General features: G+C 51.4%; 1 protein-coding gene across 2 annotated transcripts in view; it reads left to right on the forward strand.

Annotated features, from left to right (window-relative positions):
* Positions 1-12,680, forward strand: part of Npas1 (neuronal PAS domain protein 1) — a 30,569-nt gene that overhangs the window by 12,132 nt on the left and 5,757 nt on the right. The window contains exons 3-9 of one of the 2 annotated variants that reach the window (XM_004672623.2): positions 3,453-3,526; positions 3,738-3,827; positions 5,856-6,030; positions 9,976-10,091; positions 10,420-10,577; positions 11,314-11,420; positions 11,721-11,868. In XM_004672623.2, coding sequence (XP_004672680.1) covers positions 3,453-3,526; positions 3,738-3,827; positions 5,856-6,030; positions 9,976-10,091; positions 10,420-10,577; positions 11,314-11,420; positions 11,721-11,868 — 868 coding nt within the window. The remainder of the gene's footprint in view (positions 1-3,452; positions 3,527-3,737; positions 3,828-5,855; positions 6,031-9,975; positions 10,092-10,419; positions 10,578-11,313; positions 11,421-11,720; positions 11,869-12,680) is intronic. The other variant, XM_045133213.1, reaches the window with a different exon arrangement.

The raw sequence follows: 12,680 nt of genomic DNA on the forward strand, positions 1-12,680 counted from the left end.
AGCTTAGTAGTTAAGGTATTTGTCTACCAAGCCAAAGAACCCAGGTTCAATTCCCCAGGACCCATGTAAGGCAGATGCACAAGGGGGCACACATCTGGAGTTCATTTGCAGTGGCTGGAGCCCTGGCGCACCCATTCTCTCTCTCTCTTTCCTCCTCTCTTTCTCTCTGTCAAATAAATAAATAAAATACTTTTTTTTTTTAAGTAAATGAAGCCAGGTGTAGTGGAGCATGCCTCTAATCCCAGCACTCGGGAGGCAGAGGTAGGAGGATCACTGTGGGTTTGTGAGTTGTAGGACACCTTGAGAGACTACATAGTGAATGCCAAGTCAGCCTGGGCTATAGCAAGACCCTACTTCAAAAACCAAAACAAGCAAACTAACAAAGAGAGCACTAAGCCACACATAGTGCCTCAAGCCTTTAATCCCAGCATTCAGGAGACTGAGGTAAGGGGATCTCTGTGAGTTCAATGCCAGCCTATGACTACAGAGTGGATTCCATGTCAGCCTGAGCTAGAGTGAGATCCTACCTCAAAAAAAAAAACAAAAACAAAAACAGTTGTTCATCTTCATGACTGAGTTTTTAGGGTACCTCTTAAATTTTCTGTCTCACTTAAGTGAGACTCTGTCAACCCAGTATGCCTCTGAGAAATCTCAAAGCTGGGTGTGTATGACCATACACTTGTAATGCCAGCATTTGAGAGGCAAAGGCAGGAAAATAAGGACTTACATGCCAGCCTAGGACTACAGAGTGAGTTCAAGGTCAGTCTGAGCTAAAGAGCAAGGGGCTATAAATATTGAGCAGTAGACTGGCTTGTCTAGATCCCACAGTGAGGGGCTGGGGGCGTGGCTCAGAGGTAGAGCACTTGTCTAGATCCCACAGTGAGGGGCTGGGGGCGTGGCTCAGAGGTAGAGCACTTGTCTAGAACCACAGTGAGGGGCTGGGGGCGTGGCTCAGAGGTAGAGCACTTGTCTAGAACCCACAGTGAGGGGCTGGGGGCGTGGCTCAGAGGTAGAGCACTTGTCTAGGATCCACAGTGAGGTGCTGGGGGCGTGGTTCAGAGGTAGAGCACTTGTCTAGAGTCCACAGTGAGGGGCTGGGGGTGTGGCTCAGAGGTAGAGCACTTGTCTAGGATCCACAGTGAGGGGCTGGAGGCGTGGCTCAGAGGTAGAGCACTTGTCTAGAGTCCACAGTGAGGGGCTGGGGGCGTGGTTCAGAGGCAGAGCACTTGTCTAGAGTCCACAGTGAGGGGCTGGGGGCATGGCTCAGAGGTAGAGCACTTGTCTAGGATCCACAGTGAGGGGCCGGGGGCGTGGCTCAGAGGTAGAGCACTTGTCTAGATCCACAGTGAGGGGCTGGGGGCGTGGCTCAGAGGTAGAGCACTTGTCTAGGATCCACAGTGAGGGGCTGGGGCCATGGCTCAGAGGTAGAGCACTTGTCTAGGATCCACAGTGAGGGGCTGGGGGCGTGGCTCAGAGGTAGAGCACTTGTCTAGATCCACAGTGAGGGGCTGGGGGCGTGGCTCAGAGGTAGAGCACTTGTCTAGATCCACAGTGAGGGGCTGGGGGCGTGGCTCAGAGGTAGAGCACTTGTCTAGGATCCACAGTGAGGGGCTGGGGGCGTGGCTCAGAGGTAGAGCACTTGTCTAGGATCCACAGTGAGGGGCTGGGGGCATGGCTCAGAGGTAGAGCACTTGTCTAGGATCCACAGTGAGGGGCTGGGGGCGTGGCTCAGAGGTAGAGCACTTGTCTAGGATCCACAGTGAGGGGCTGGGGGCATGGCTCAGAGGTAGAGCACTTGTCTAGGATCCACAGTGAGGGGCTGGGGGCGTGGCTCAGAGGTAGAGCACTTGTCTAGGATCTACAGTGAGGGGCTGGGGACGTGGCTCAGAGGTAGAGCACTTGTCTAGAACCCACAGTGAGGGGCTGGGGTCGTGGTTCAGAGGCAGAGCACTTGTCTAGAGTCCACAGTGAGGGGCTGGGAGCATGGCTTAGCGGTAGAGTGCTTGCTGGCATATACAAGTTCCATCCCCTGTAATGAAGAGAGAAAAGGAAGTTCTCACTTGGTTTTCCAGGCCAATCTTGAACTCAGTGCTGTCTATGATGGTCTTTTTTTTTCTAAATAGGCTCACATTCAGACTGGGCCTCTTTTTTTTTTTAATTTTTTATTTATTTATTTGAGAGCGACAGACACAGAGAGAAAGACAGATAGAGGGAGAGAGAGAGAATGGGCGCGCCAGGGCTTCCAGCCTCTGCAAACGAACTCCAGACGCGTGCGCCCCCTTGTGCATCTGGCTAACGTGGGACCTGGGGAACTGAGCCTCGAACCGGGGTCCTTAGGCTTCACAGGCAAGCGCTTAACCGCTAAGCCATCTCTCCAGCCCTATGATGGTCTTAAAATAGTGTTGTTCCTGCCTCCGCCTCCCAAGGAGCCCTGATTACCAGGCTGCACCACTAAGTCCTCCTATTCACCTTAATTTCTTGTTTGATCATCTACCCTGCCCGCTGTGGTCCACTGAGGACATACTCTGCCATCCTGGCCACCTCTTGTGTCCCCCACATTGCCCCCTACAGAACCTGGTGATAGCAGTTATTTGGGAGCGCTTTTAAAAAACATATTTATTTATTTGAGAGAGAGAGAGAGGGAGACAGAGAGAATGAATGCGCCAGGACCTTCAGCCACTGCAAACAAACTCCAGACGCTTGCATAACCTTGTGCAGCTGGTTTACACCTGTCCTGGGGAATCGAACTTAGGTTCTTTGGCTGTACAGGCAAGCACCCTAATGGCTAAGCCATCTCTCCAGCCCTGGGGGAACTTTTGAGAGAATGAAGGAATGGAACCAGGCGTGGTGGTGCAGGCCTTTAATCCCAGCAGCTGGGAGGCAGAGGTAGGAGGATCGCTGTGAGTTTGAGGCCACCTTGAGACTACATAGTGAGTTCCAGGTCAGCCTGTACTAGAGTGAGACCCTACCTTGAAAACCCACAAAGGCCAACAAACAAATAGGAATGGAGAGGGCTGGAGGGATGTCTTAGCGGTTAAGGCATTTGTCTGCAAAGCCGAAGGACCCAGGTTCGATTCCCCAGGACCCACGAAAGCCAGATGCACAAGGGGGCACTCGCGTCTAGAGTTCATTTGCAATCGCTGGAGGCCCTGGCACACCCATTCTCTCTCTTTCTTTCTCTATTAAATAAATAAATAATAAAATTTAAAAAACAACAGCAAAAACTATTTTAAAAAAAAAAGGAATGGAGATTTGACGGAATCCCGCTGCATACCTGCTTGGCAAGGTGTCTTAGCCCCACCCAGCTCCGCCACAGGGGTCCAGCCATTGTGGAGGATGTTCTGATTGTCCAAGGTGGTTGTCGGGGGCTTGTAGAATGGCTTCCTTGTGGTGTCTGGCTCGTTTGGCCGGACCAATAGGCCCTATTGTACCGCATCTTTCTCTGTTCCCAGCTCCAGGCCTCCGGGGCCCCGTGGCGCTGGTCTCCGAGCTCTTCGAGCAGCACCTGGGAGGTCACATCCTGCAGGTGAGCCGTCTTCCCGGCCTGCTGCGCCTTCTGCCACCTGGTGGCGGGATCGAGGAACGGCACTGTCGCCTGGTCGCATGCTGGCTTCCCCCTCCCGCTGCCTTCCCCAAGGCCACCGAAGCCCCTGTCCCCAATCAGAGATCTGTACCTCTCTTCCTTCCCTCCGGCTGGCGGGGGTCTCCTACAATCGCCTCATTTCTGCGGACTCCAGTCCCTGGACGGTTTCGTGTTTGCCTTAAACCAGGAAGGAAAATTCCTCTACATCTCAGAGACAGTCTCCATCTACCTGGGTCTCTCACAGGTAGGCCATCATCACCCAGCGGGCCATCTCCACCACCCGCCCCCATTCATGTCTTGGCTTCCTGCTGGCATCACTAATACCAGCATGGAAGAAAAAATCATCTGTGCTCCCCAAAATGTGTTCCTTAGACCATGGCACAACCTCCTCACAGCAGCTCATCTTCCTGGTGGAAGAAGGCAATTAAAGTAACAGGTTGCGCGGGTGTGGTGGCCCATGCCTTTAATCCCAGCACTTGGGAGGCAGAGGTAGGAGGGTCACCATAAATTTGAGGCCACCCTGAGACTACATAGTGAACTCCAGGTCAGCCTGGAATAGAGAGAGACTCTACCTTTAAAAACTAAAATAATAGGGCTGGAGAGATGGCTTAGCGGTTAAGCGCTTGCCTGTGAAGCCTAAGGATCCCGGTTCGAGGCTCGGTTCCCCAGGTCCCACGTTAGCCAGATGCACAAGGGGGCGCACGCGTCTGGAGTTCGTTTGCAGAGGCTGGAAGCCCTGGCGCGCCCATTCTCTCTCTCTCCCTCTATCTGTCTTTCTCTCTGTGTCTGTCGCTCTCAAATAAATAAATAAAAAATTTATTAAAAAAAAACTAAAATAATAATAATAATAATTTTAAAAATGAGTCTGGAGATATGGCCTAGCATCTCAGAACCCACGTAAGACATCTGCACAAGGTGGCACATGCATCTGGGATTTGTTTGCAGCACCTAGAGGCCCTGGCATACCATTCGCTCTTTCTCTACCTGCCAGTCTCTCTCAAAAATAAAAATAAAAGTTAGGTAAAAATAAAATGTAAAGCTGAGCGTTGTAGTGCACGCCTTTAATCTCAGCACTTGGGAGGTATAGGTGGGAGGACTCCCGTGCATTCGTGGCTACATAGGGAATTCCAAATCAGCCTGAACTAGAGTGAGACCCTACCTCAAAAAACAAAAATAAATAAATAACTAAAAATATAGGGCTGGAGAGATGACTCACCCAATAAGGCGCTTGGCTGCAAAGCCTAAGGAACCATGTTTGATTCCTCAGTACCCACATAAGCCAGATGCACAAGATGCTGCATGCATCTGGAGTTCCTCTGCAGTGGCTGGAGGCACTGGGTACATGTAAGCAAGGTGATGAGACCCAGGCCACATGAGACCTTGTCTCAAAAACAATAGGGGGTGTGGCTGGAGAGTTGGCTCAGTGGTTAAGGTGCTTGCTTGCAAAGCCTAATGCCCCAGGTTTGATTCTCCAGTACCCACGTAAAGCCAGATGCATAGAATGGTGCATGCATCTGGAGTTTGTTTGCAGTGTCTTGGCACACATTCTCCTTTTTTTTTTTTCTCTCTCTCCCCCTCTCTTTATCTATTTCTCTCTTTCTCAAATAAATAAATTAAAATAAGAAAAAGAAAACAGGGGCTGGAAAGATGGCTTAGTGGTTAAGGCACTTGCCTGTGAAGCCTACAGACTCATGTTCAGTCTCTCTCCAGAGCCCACATAAGCCAGACTCTCAAAGGTGGTGCGAGAGTAAGGTCACACATGCGCACTAGGTGGCGCAAATGCCTGGAGTTTGTTCTCAGTGGCTGAGGCCCTGGCGTGCCAGTTCTCTCTCTCACTCACTCGCCCATTTGCTCTCTCTAAAAGAAAAGAAAGGAAAGATAGGCTGGGTGTGGTGGCGCACGCCTTTAATTCCAAGCACTTGGGAGGCAGAGGTAGGTGGATCGCAGTGAGCTCCAGGCCACCCTGAGACTACATAGTGAATTCCAGATCAGCCTGGGCTAAAATGAGACCCTACCTTGGGGAAAAATTGGAAAGCTTCTACTGAAAAGCACAGGACTGATGCCAAGCGTGGAGGCTCAACTATACAGCGAGTTCTGGGTTAGTCGGGGCTACAGTAAGGCCCTGCCTGTCTCAAAAACAAACAAAATAACCCCAGGAGACTGGTGGTGTGAAGCACACCAGCATGCAGGCGCGCACACCCGAGCTGACCCTGGGCAGGCCAAGGTTGGAGCCTGCGCCTCACCCTTCTGCATTCCTCTCCATCACGGGCAGGTGGAGCTGACGGGCAGCAGCGTCTTCGACTACGTCCACCCTGGGGACCACTCCGAGGTGCTGGAGCAACTGGGGCTTCGAGCGCCAACCCCTGGACCCCCCACCCCACCCTCCATCTCTTCCTGTTCCTCTTCCTCCTCATCTTCCTCCTCACTGGTGGATACCCCTGAGATTGGTAATTCTGTGCACCCCCTTCCTCCCCATTGAATAAAACCTTAGAGTAGGTCAGGGTGCTTCTTTTTTCTTTTCCTTCTTGTTTTTTTTCCGAGGTAGAGTCTCACTCTGGCCCAGGCTGACCTGGGATTCACTATGGAGTCTCAGGGTGGTCTCGAACTCACAGCGATCCTCCTACCTCTGCCTCCCGAGTGCTGGGATTAAAGGCGTGCACCACCACACCCTGCTGGACCTTTTTTTTTTTTTTTTTCAAGGTAGTGTCTCACTCTAGTTCAGACTGACCTGGAATTCACTATGTAGTCTCCAGGTGGCCTCGAACTCACAGTGACCCTCCTACCTCTGCCTCCCAAGGGCTAGGAATTTTTTGAATTTATCTATTTGCAAGAGCTCAAAAAAAAAAAAAAAAAGTGTAGGCAGGCATGATGGCACACACCTTTAATCCCAGCTTGGCTGTTTCTTCTTAATAGTTGTACAAAGAAAGCACATTTTGTATAATGAAATCGAGGCAGTGAGACTTGGTTCCCTAAAGTTTGCCTGGCACCAAAATGGCCATGTTCTCCACAGATCGGAGCTTCAGCAGGATTGCTGAGAGGATGGCTGAATGAGGGCCAGACATAAGCCCGCCAGGCTTTGGAAAAGTTTCACTGTGCTGTGCTTAAGTTCCCCATTGCCTAAGATCTTAACCACAGGCCCTCAAAACACCAGTACCTATCTCCAGAACTGAGGCTTAGCTCAGGGAGGTCAAGTTAATTGCCCTAGGCCACACAGCCGTGGAATTGCATTGGATTCCAGCCCAGGATCTGTACGCCCAGCCTCTTTCTCCAGTGGAAATTTCCACCACGGTTTTGGAGCGTGAGGGTATTGGAGTTCATTGTCAGGCTTTCCTTATTGTTTTCTAACTAAATGTAATTGATTTATTTACTTGGGTTGGAGGACATAGGAGAAAGGAAGAGAGAATAGGTGTGCCAGGGCCTCTAGCCACTGAAAAGGAACTCCAGATGCATGTGTCACCTTGTGTATCTGGCTGCTAAGCCATCTCTCCAGTCCTTTTTTAAATATTTTGTTTATTTGAGAAGGGGAAAGAGGGTAAGAGAGAGAGAATGGATGCACCAGGGCTTCCATCCACTGCAAAAGAAATCCAGACATTTGTGCCCCCTTGTGCATCTGGCTTACATGGGTCCTGGGGAATCAAATCAAGGTCCTTTGGCTTTACAGGTGATTGCCTTAATGGGCTAAACCATCTCTCCAGCCCCCCCCCCTTTTTTTTGAGGTAGGGTCTTACTCTAGCTCAGGCTGACCTGGAATTCACTCTGTAGTATCAGGGTGGCCTCGAACTCACTGTGATCCTCCTACCTCTGACTCCTGAGTGCTAGGATTAAAGGCATGCACTACCACGCCCAGCTCCATCCAGTCCTTCTTTTTAAAATATTTTTATTGACAACTTCCATAATTATAAACAATAACCCATGGTAATTTCCTCCCTTCCTCCACTTTCCACTTTGAAACTCCACTCCATCATATCCCCTCCCTGTCTCATTCAGTCTCTATTTTGATGTCATCATCTTTTCTTCCTATTATGATGGTCTTGTGTAGGTAGTGTCAGGCACTGTGAGGTCATGGATATCCAGGCCATTTTGTGTCTGGAGGAGCACGTTGTAAGGAGTCCTACCCTTCCTTTGGCTCTTACATTCTTTCCACCACCTCTTCTGCAATGGGCCCTGAGCCTTGGAAGGTGTGATAGAGATATTTGAGGGCTGAGCACTCCTCTTTCAGTTCTTCTCAGCACCATGGTGTCTCCTGAATCATCCCAAGGTCACTGCCATTTGAAAAGAGAAGGTTCTATAACCAAGTGAGAGTAGCATTAATATATGGGTATGAATGTTAAGAGAAGTGCTTACTGGGCAGTTTGGTGGACATAGTATATACTTTTAGCCATACAGCAGCAGACATTACACCCCTAGGTCTCATAACTACCCCTGTTGTAGGTTTTCAGTATCAGGGATATATTCCATCCCATGAAACAGGCCTCTCCAATTAGAGGATGGTTAGCTTCACCTATAACAGATGTGCCACTATTGCACCTGTTGGTTCATTTGGCCTGGCTGGCCAACTATAAGGCTTGCAGTGTCCACTGTTGAATATCTTCACTGGTGATTTCTCTCTCTCCCATTGAACTGCATGCAGCATGGCTTCTTCCAGCTTTCTGTCAGCTGGTCTACATAGAGATTTTCAGCTCAGCTCCAGCAGGGTTTCTCAGTGACCCTGCAGCCCAAGTATGTGGAGTCTTCAGCAATAGGGTCTTACCATCTATTCCTGGTGGGAAACCAAGGGCCTTAGCAAAGGCCTATAATGTTTGGGGGCATCAGGGACCTCCCGGGCCAACAACTCACTGGAAGGTATCCCATCCCTGGCACTGAAAATTTTCTAGTAACAATCTATGCCTCTTGAGTGTTATATTGTTCAAAAAAGCAGGTTTGCATATGACTTACTTATATCCTCTTAGATTTTAATTATCCCTCCCTCCACCTTTCCTTTACTCGATCTCTTCCCCTGTCAGGGGCTTTTCACCCCCATTAATCTGTTCTTCTACTTACATATATACAATACCATCCTATTAAGTCACCCTCCCTCCCTTTCTATTCCCTTTATATCTCCTTTCTAGCTTACTGGCCTCTGCTACTGAGTTTTATTCCTACTCACATAAAAGTCTAATCGTTTGTAGCTAGGATCCACATATGAGAGAGAACATGTGATGTTTAGATTTATGGACCTTTTTTAAGAATTTATTTTAGAGGCACAGAGATAAAGAGGCAGCAGAAAGAGAGTGAGTATGGGCCTGCCAGCGCCTCCTGCCACTACAAACCAACTCCAGACACATGTGCTACTTTGTGCATCCAGCTTTAGGTGGGTATTGAGGAATCGAACCTAAGCTGTCAGACTTTGCAAGCAAGTGTCTAACCACTGTCCATGACACGCTTTCTTAACTGTGAAATGCTGAAGGGCCATGAGGGGACTGTCTTATTTTGGGTTTATGGGTAGTGCAGAGCATTTGGGGTGATGCCTGTAGCCCTCTGCATATGGATGTGGACTGTCATCTTGTCCATCCTCAGCTTGAGGTGAAGGGTCCTTCAAGTGTGAGCATTTTACAAGCAAGCACCTTGAACACTGACCTGTCCCCAGGCAAGGTCAACGGGATGGACAGAGCCCAGAGGAGGGGCACAGGATTCAGTCTGGGAGTGTGGAGGACAAGGTGGCTTTTATTTATTTATTATTGACAACTTCCATAATTATAGACAGTATCCCATGGTAATGCCCTTCCTCCCCCACTTTTCCCTTTGAAACTCCACTCTCCATCATATCTCCTCCCCCTCTCAATCAATCTCTCTTTTATTTTGACGTCATGATTTTTTCTTCCTATTATGATGGTCTTGTGTAGGTAGTGTCAGGCACTGTGAGGTCATGGATATCCAGGCCATTTTGTGTCTGGAGGAGCACGTTGTAAGGAGTCCTACCCTTCCTTTGGCTCTTACATTCTTTCCCACAAGATGGCTTTTTTTTTTTTTTTTTTTTCCCTCAAGGTTCCAAGGTTTTCTCAAGGAAACTGCGGAGGCCTCAGAGCAGGAAACAGGGTCAGGTCAGATGTGAGCATAAGCCGGGTGTGGTGGCAATCCTAGGAGGATGACTGTGAGTTCGAGGCCACCCTGAGACTACATAGTGAATTCCAGGTCAGCCTGAGCTAGGGCAAGACCCTACCTCAAAATACAACACAATGACGACAACAACAACAACAAAAAAAATGTGAGGTGAAAGCCCTGTCCCAGAGAGGGGACATGAGTTCATGTGAGCCACACTGCCCGAGTGCTTACATCATCCGCCCCCTGCCGGTCAGCATCCTGTCACTGCTTTGTCAGGGGTGGGTGGGTGACTTCCCTCCCTCTCTGACCAGAAGCCGGCCCTACAGAAGCACCCCCTTCCTCTCGGGTCCAGGAACGCTCCTTTTTCATCCGCATGAAGTCCACCCTCACCAAGAGGGGGATGAACGTGAAGGCCTCCGGGTACAAGGTGAGTGTGAGCTACACGCTGCAGCACGTGTGCCCTCTGTGTCCCAAGAGCACCCAGATCACAGTGGGACCCACGCACTGCCCACCTGTGCAGCGGCGCCGCATGGTCTGGCTGTGGTCCCTCTGCCCACACCGGCCCCTCTCAACCTTACCCAGCACCCAGGAACCCTACATGTTCTCCCTAACCACGCCCACCAGCCGCGGCTCGTACCGCGTTCCTCCTAGCCGCGCCCATCACCAACCTGGGGACTGGCCTTGCCCTCCCCAGCCGCTCCCACCACCACCGACACCACCCCCTTGCCCTTCTGGACCATGCCCACCTCGCGCAGGTCATCCATGTCACCGGGCGCCTGCGAGCCCGCGCCCTGGGCCTCGTGGCTCTCGGTCACACGTTGCCACCAGCCCCACTGGCTGAGCTGCCTCTGCACGGACACATGATCGTCTTCCGCCTCAGCCTGGGCCTCACCATCCTTGCTTGCGAGAGCAGGTACCGTGCTTGGCGCGGGTTGGCAAGACACGGGAGATTGGGGCGAGGGGCCCTGCGGCTTGCGGGCTGGGCCCCCAGGGGAAGAGGAAGAGCCAAGTAGTGACAGGGTGCTAGGGGCTTCGGGGATGGAGGAAGGGTGATGCTGGTGGGGTCCCAGGCTGCTCCTCAGTCCATTTTTCGTTTTTCTTTCCTTTTTTTTTTTTTTTCTTTTTTTTCGAGGGTCTCACCCTGGTCCAGGCTGACCTGGAATTCACTCTGTAGTCTTAGGGTGGCCTCGAACTCACGGCGATCCTCCTACCTCTGCCTCCCAAGCACTGGGATTAAAGGCTGGATCTTCTTTCTTTTATTTATTTGTGTGAAAGAGAGAGAGGAATAGGCAGGTAACAAGGGAGAGAGAGAGAGGGAAAGAGAGAGAGAGAGAGAGGGAGGGAGGGAGAAAATGGGCGCACCAGGGCCTCCAACCAATGCAGACGAACTCCAGACACATGTGCCACCTTGTGCATCTGGCTTATGTGGGTCCTGGGGAATCGAACCTATGTCCTTTGGCTTTGCAGGCAAGTGCCTTAACTGCTAAGCCATCTCTCCAGCCCCTACTTTTCTTCAGACTATATAGTATGCCCATTTTACAAAGAAGTAAACTAAGACCCAGGGCACTCCAAAGCAAGGGCTTGGACCCCTCAGCTTCTCTCGCTCCACTCCATGTCTCTTGACTCCTTCCTTTTTCGGTCATCCCCAGAGTCAGCGACCACATGGACCTGGGGCCCTCAGAGCTGGTGGGCCGCAGCTGTTACCAGTTTGTTCATGGGCAAGATGCCACCAGGATCCGCCAAAGCCACCTGGACCGTGAGACACACCTCTGATACCCTGTCCCCCACCTACCACCGCGAATCCAGGGGTCCCAGCTGCTCTGTTTCCTGGGGTCCTTCTGTTGGGCCCAGGACAGGCTCCTCTTGCTGCGCTGACCGCTCGGGGCTCAGCTCAGAAGGGCCGCAAGGAAACCAGCAATGGCATGGATGTGCGGGAGGGGCAAGGGACTGAGGGGCCCTCACATCCGGGTCTCTCTGAATCTGTCTCTCTTTCTCACTTCTCCCCACCCGTCTCGATTCTCTTCTCTGGGCTCCCGGAACCCTTGGGCTGCACCAGTGCTGGATAAAGGCCAGGTGGTGACCGGTTACTACCGCTGGCTGCAGCGAGCCGGGGGGTTCGTGTGGTTGCAGTCCGTGGCCACCGTGGCGGGGAGTGCAAAGAGCGCGGGGGAACATCACGTGCTGTGGGTCAGTCATGTGCTCAGGTGAGTGTGGACAGAGACGTGGCCGTGACCCACCCTGATGGGGAGGGGGGTTTTGGAGGAGGCCTCTAAAAACATGTGGTGAGGACTAGAGAGATGGCTCAGCAGTTAGGGCGATTGGTTGTGAAGCCTAAGGACACGGGTTCAATGCCCCAGGACCCACATAAGCCAGATGTACACAGTGGCGCGTGTGTCTGCGGTTCGTTTGCAGTGGTTAGAGGGGCTGGCGTGCCCCTTCTCTCTCTCTCAAGTAAACAAACAAACAGAACATGAGGTGAGGTCAAAGTTGGAGACACAGCCTGGCCTCATTTGGTGGGCATGGTACCCGTGAGGAAGGCAGTCTTTCTGCAGCCCAGGTTGGTACTTAGGGATTGATGGGGTCTCTAACCAAAGGAAAGCCACTGACCAAGCAACTCATGGGGTGGGGGGCATGGCCAGCAAAGAGCATGGCACAAAGGCTCTGAGCTACGCCATGTCCGAGGAAGGGACAGGGGCCTTTGGGTCTGGATCACAAAGTCACCAAAGAAAAGGACATGAGTAACCAAGGGGCATTTTGTCTCTGAGGCACTAGGGAGTCATAAAAGGTGTCGTATCTGTAGAAGGTTCCAGTCAGCTCTGCCTGGAAAGAGTTTTGAGTGCTGAGGAGCAGACACAGGGACATTTGGATAATGGGGTTGGGGGCAGGAACAAGGCTGGGCAGACCTTGAAATATGCCAGGAAGGCCGGGCATGGTGGCACACGCCGTGAATTCCAGCACTTGCTAGGCCCAGATGGGAGGATCACCTTTGAGTGCGTTTGAGGCCCCGCTGAGTGCA

Source organism: Jaculus jaculus, chromosome 14, assembly GCF_020740685.1.
Source record: "Jaculus jaculus isolate mJacJac1 chromosome 14, mJacJac1.mat.Y.cur, whole genome shotgun sequence".
Classification (NCBI taxonomy): domain Eukaryota; kingdom Metazoa; phylum Chordata; class Mammalia; order Rodentia; family Dipodidae; genus Jaculus; species Jaculus jaculus.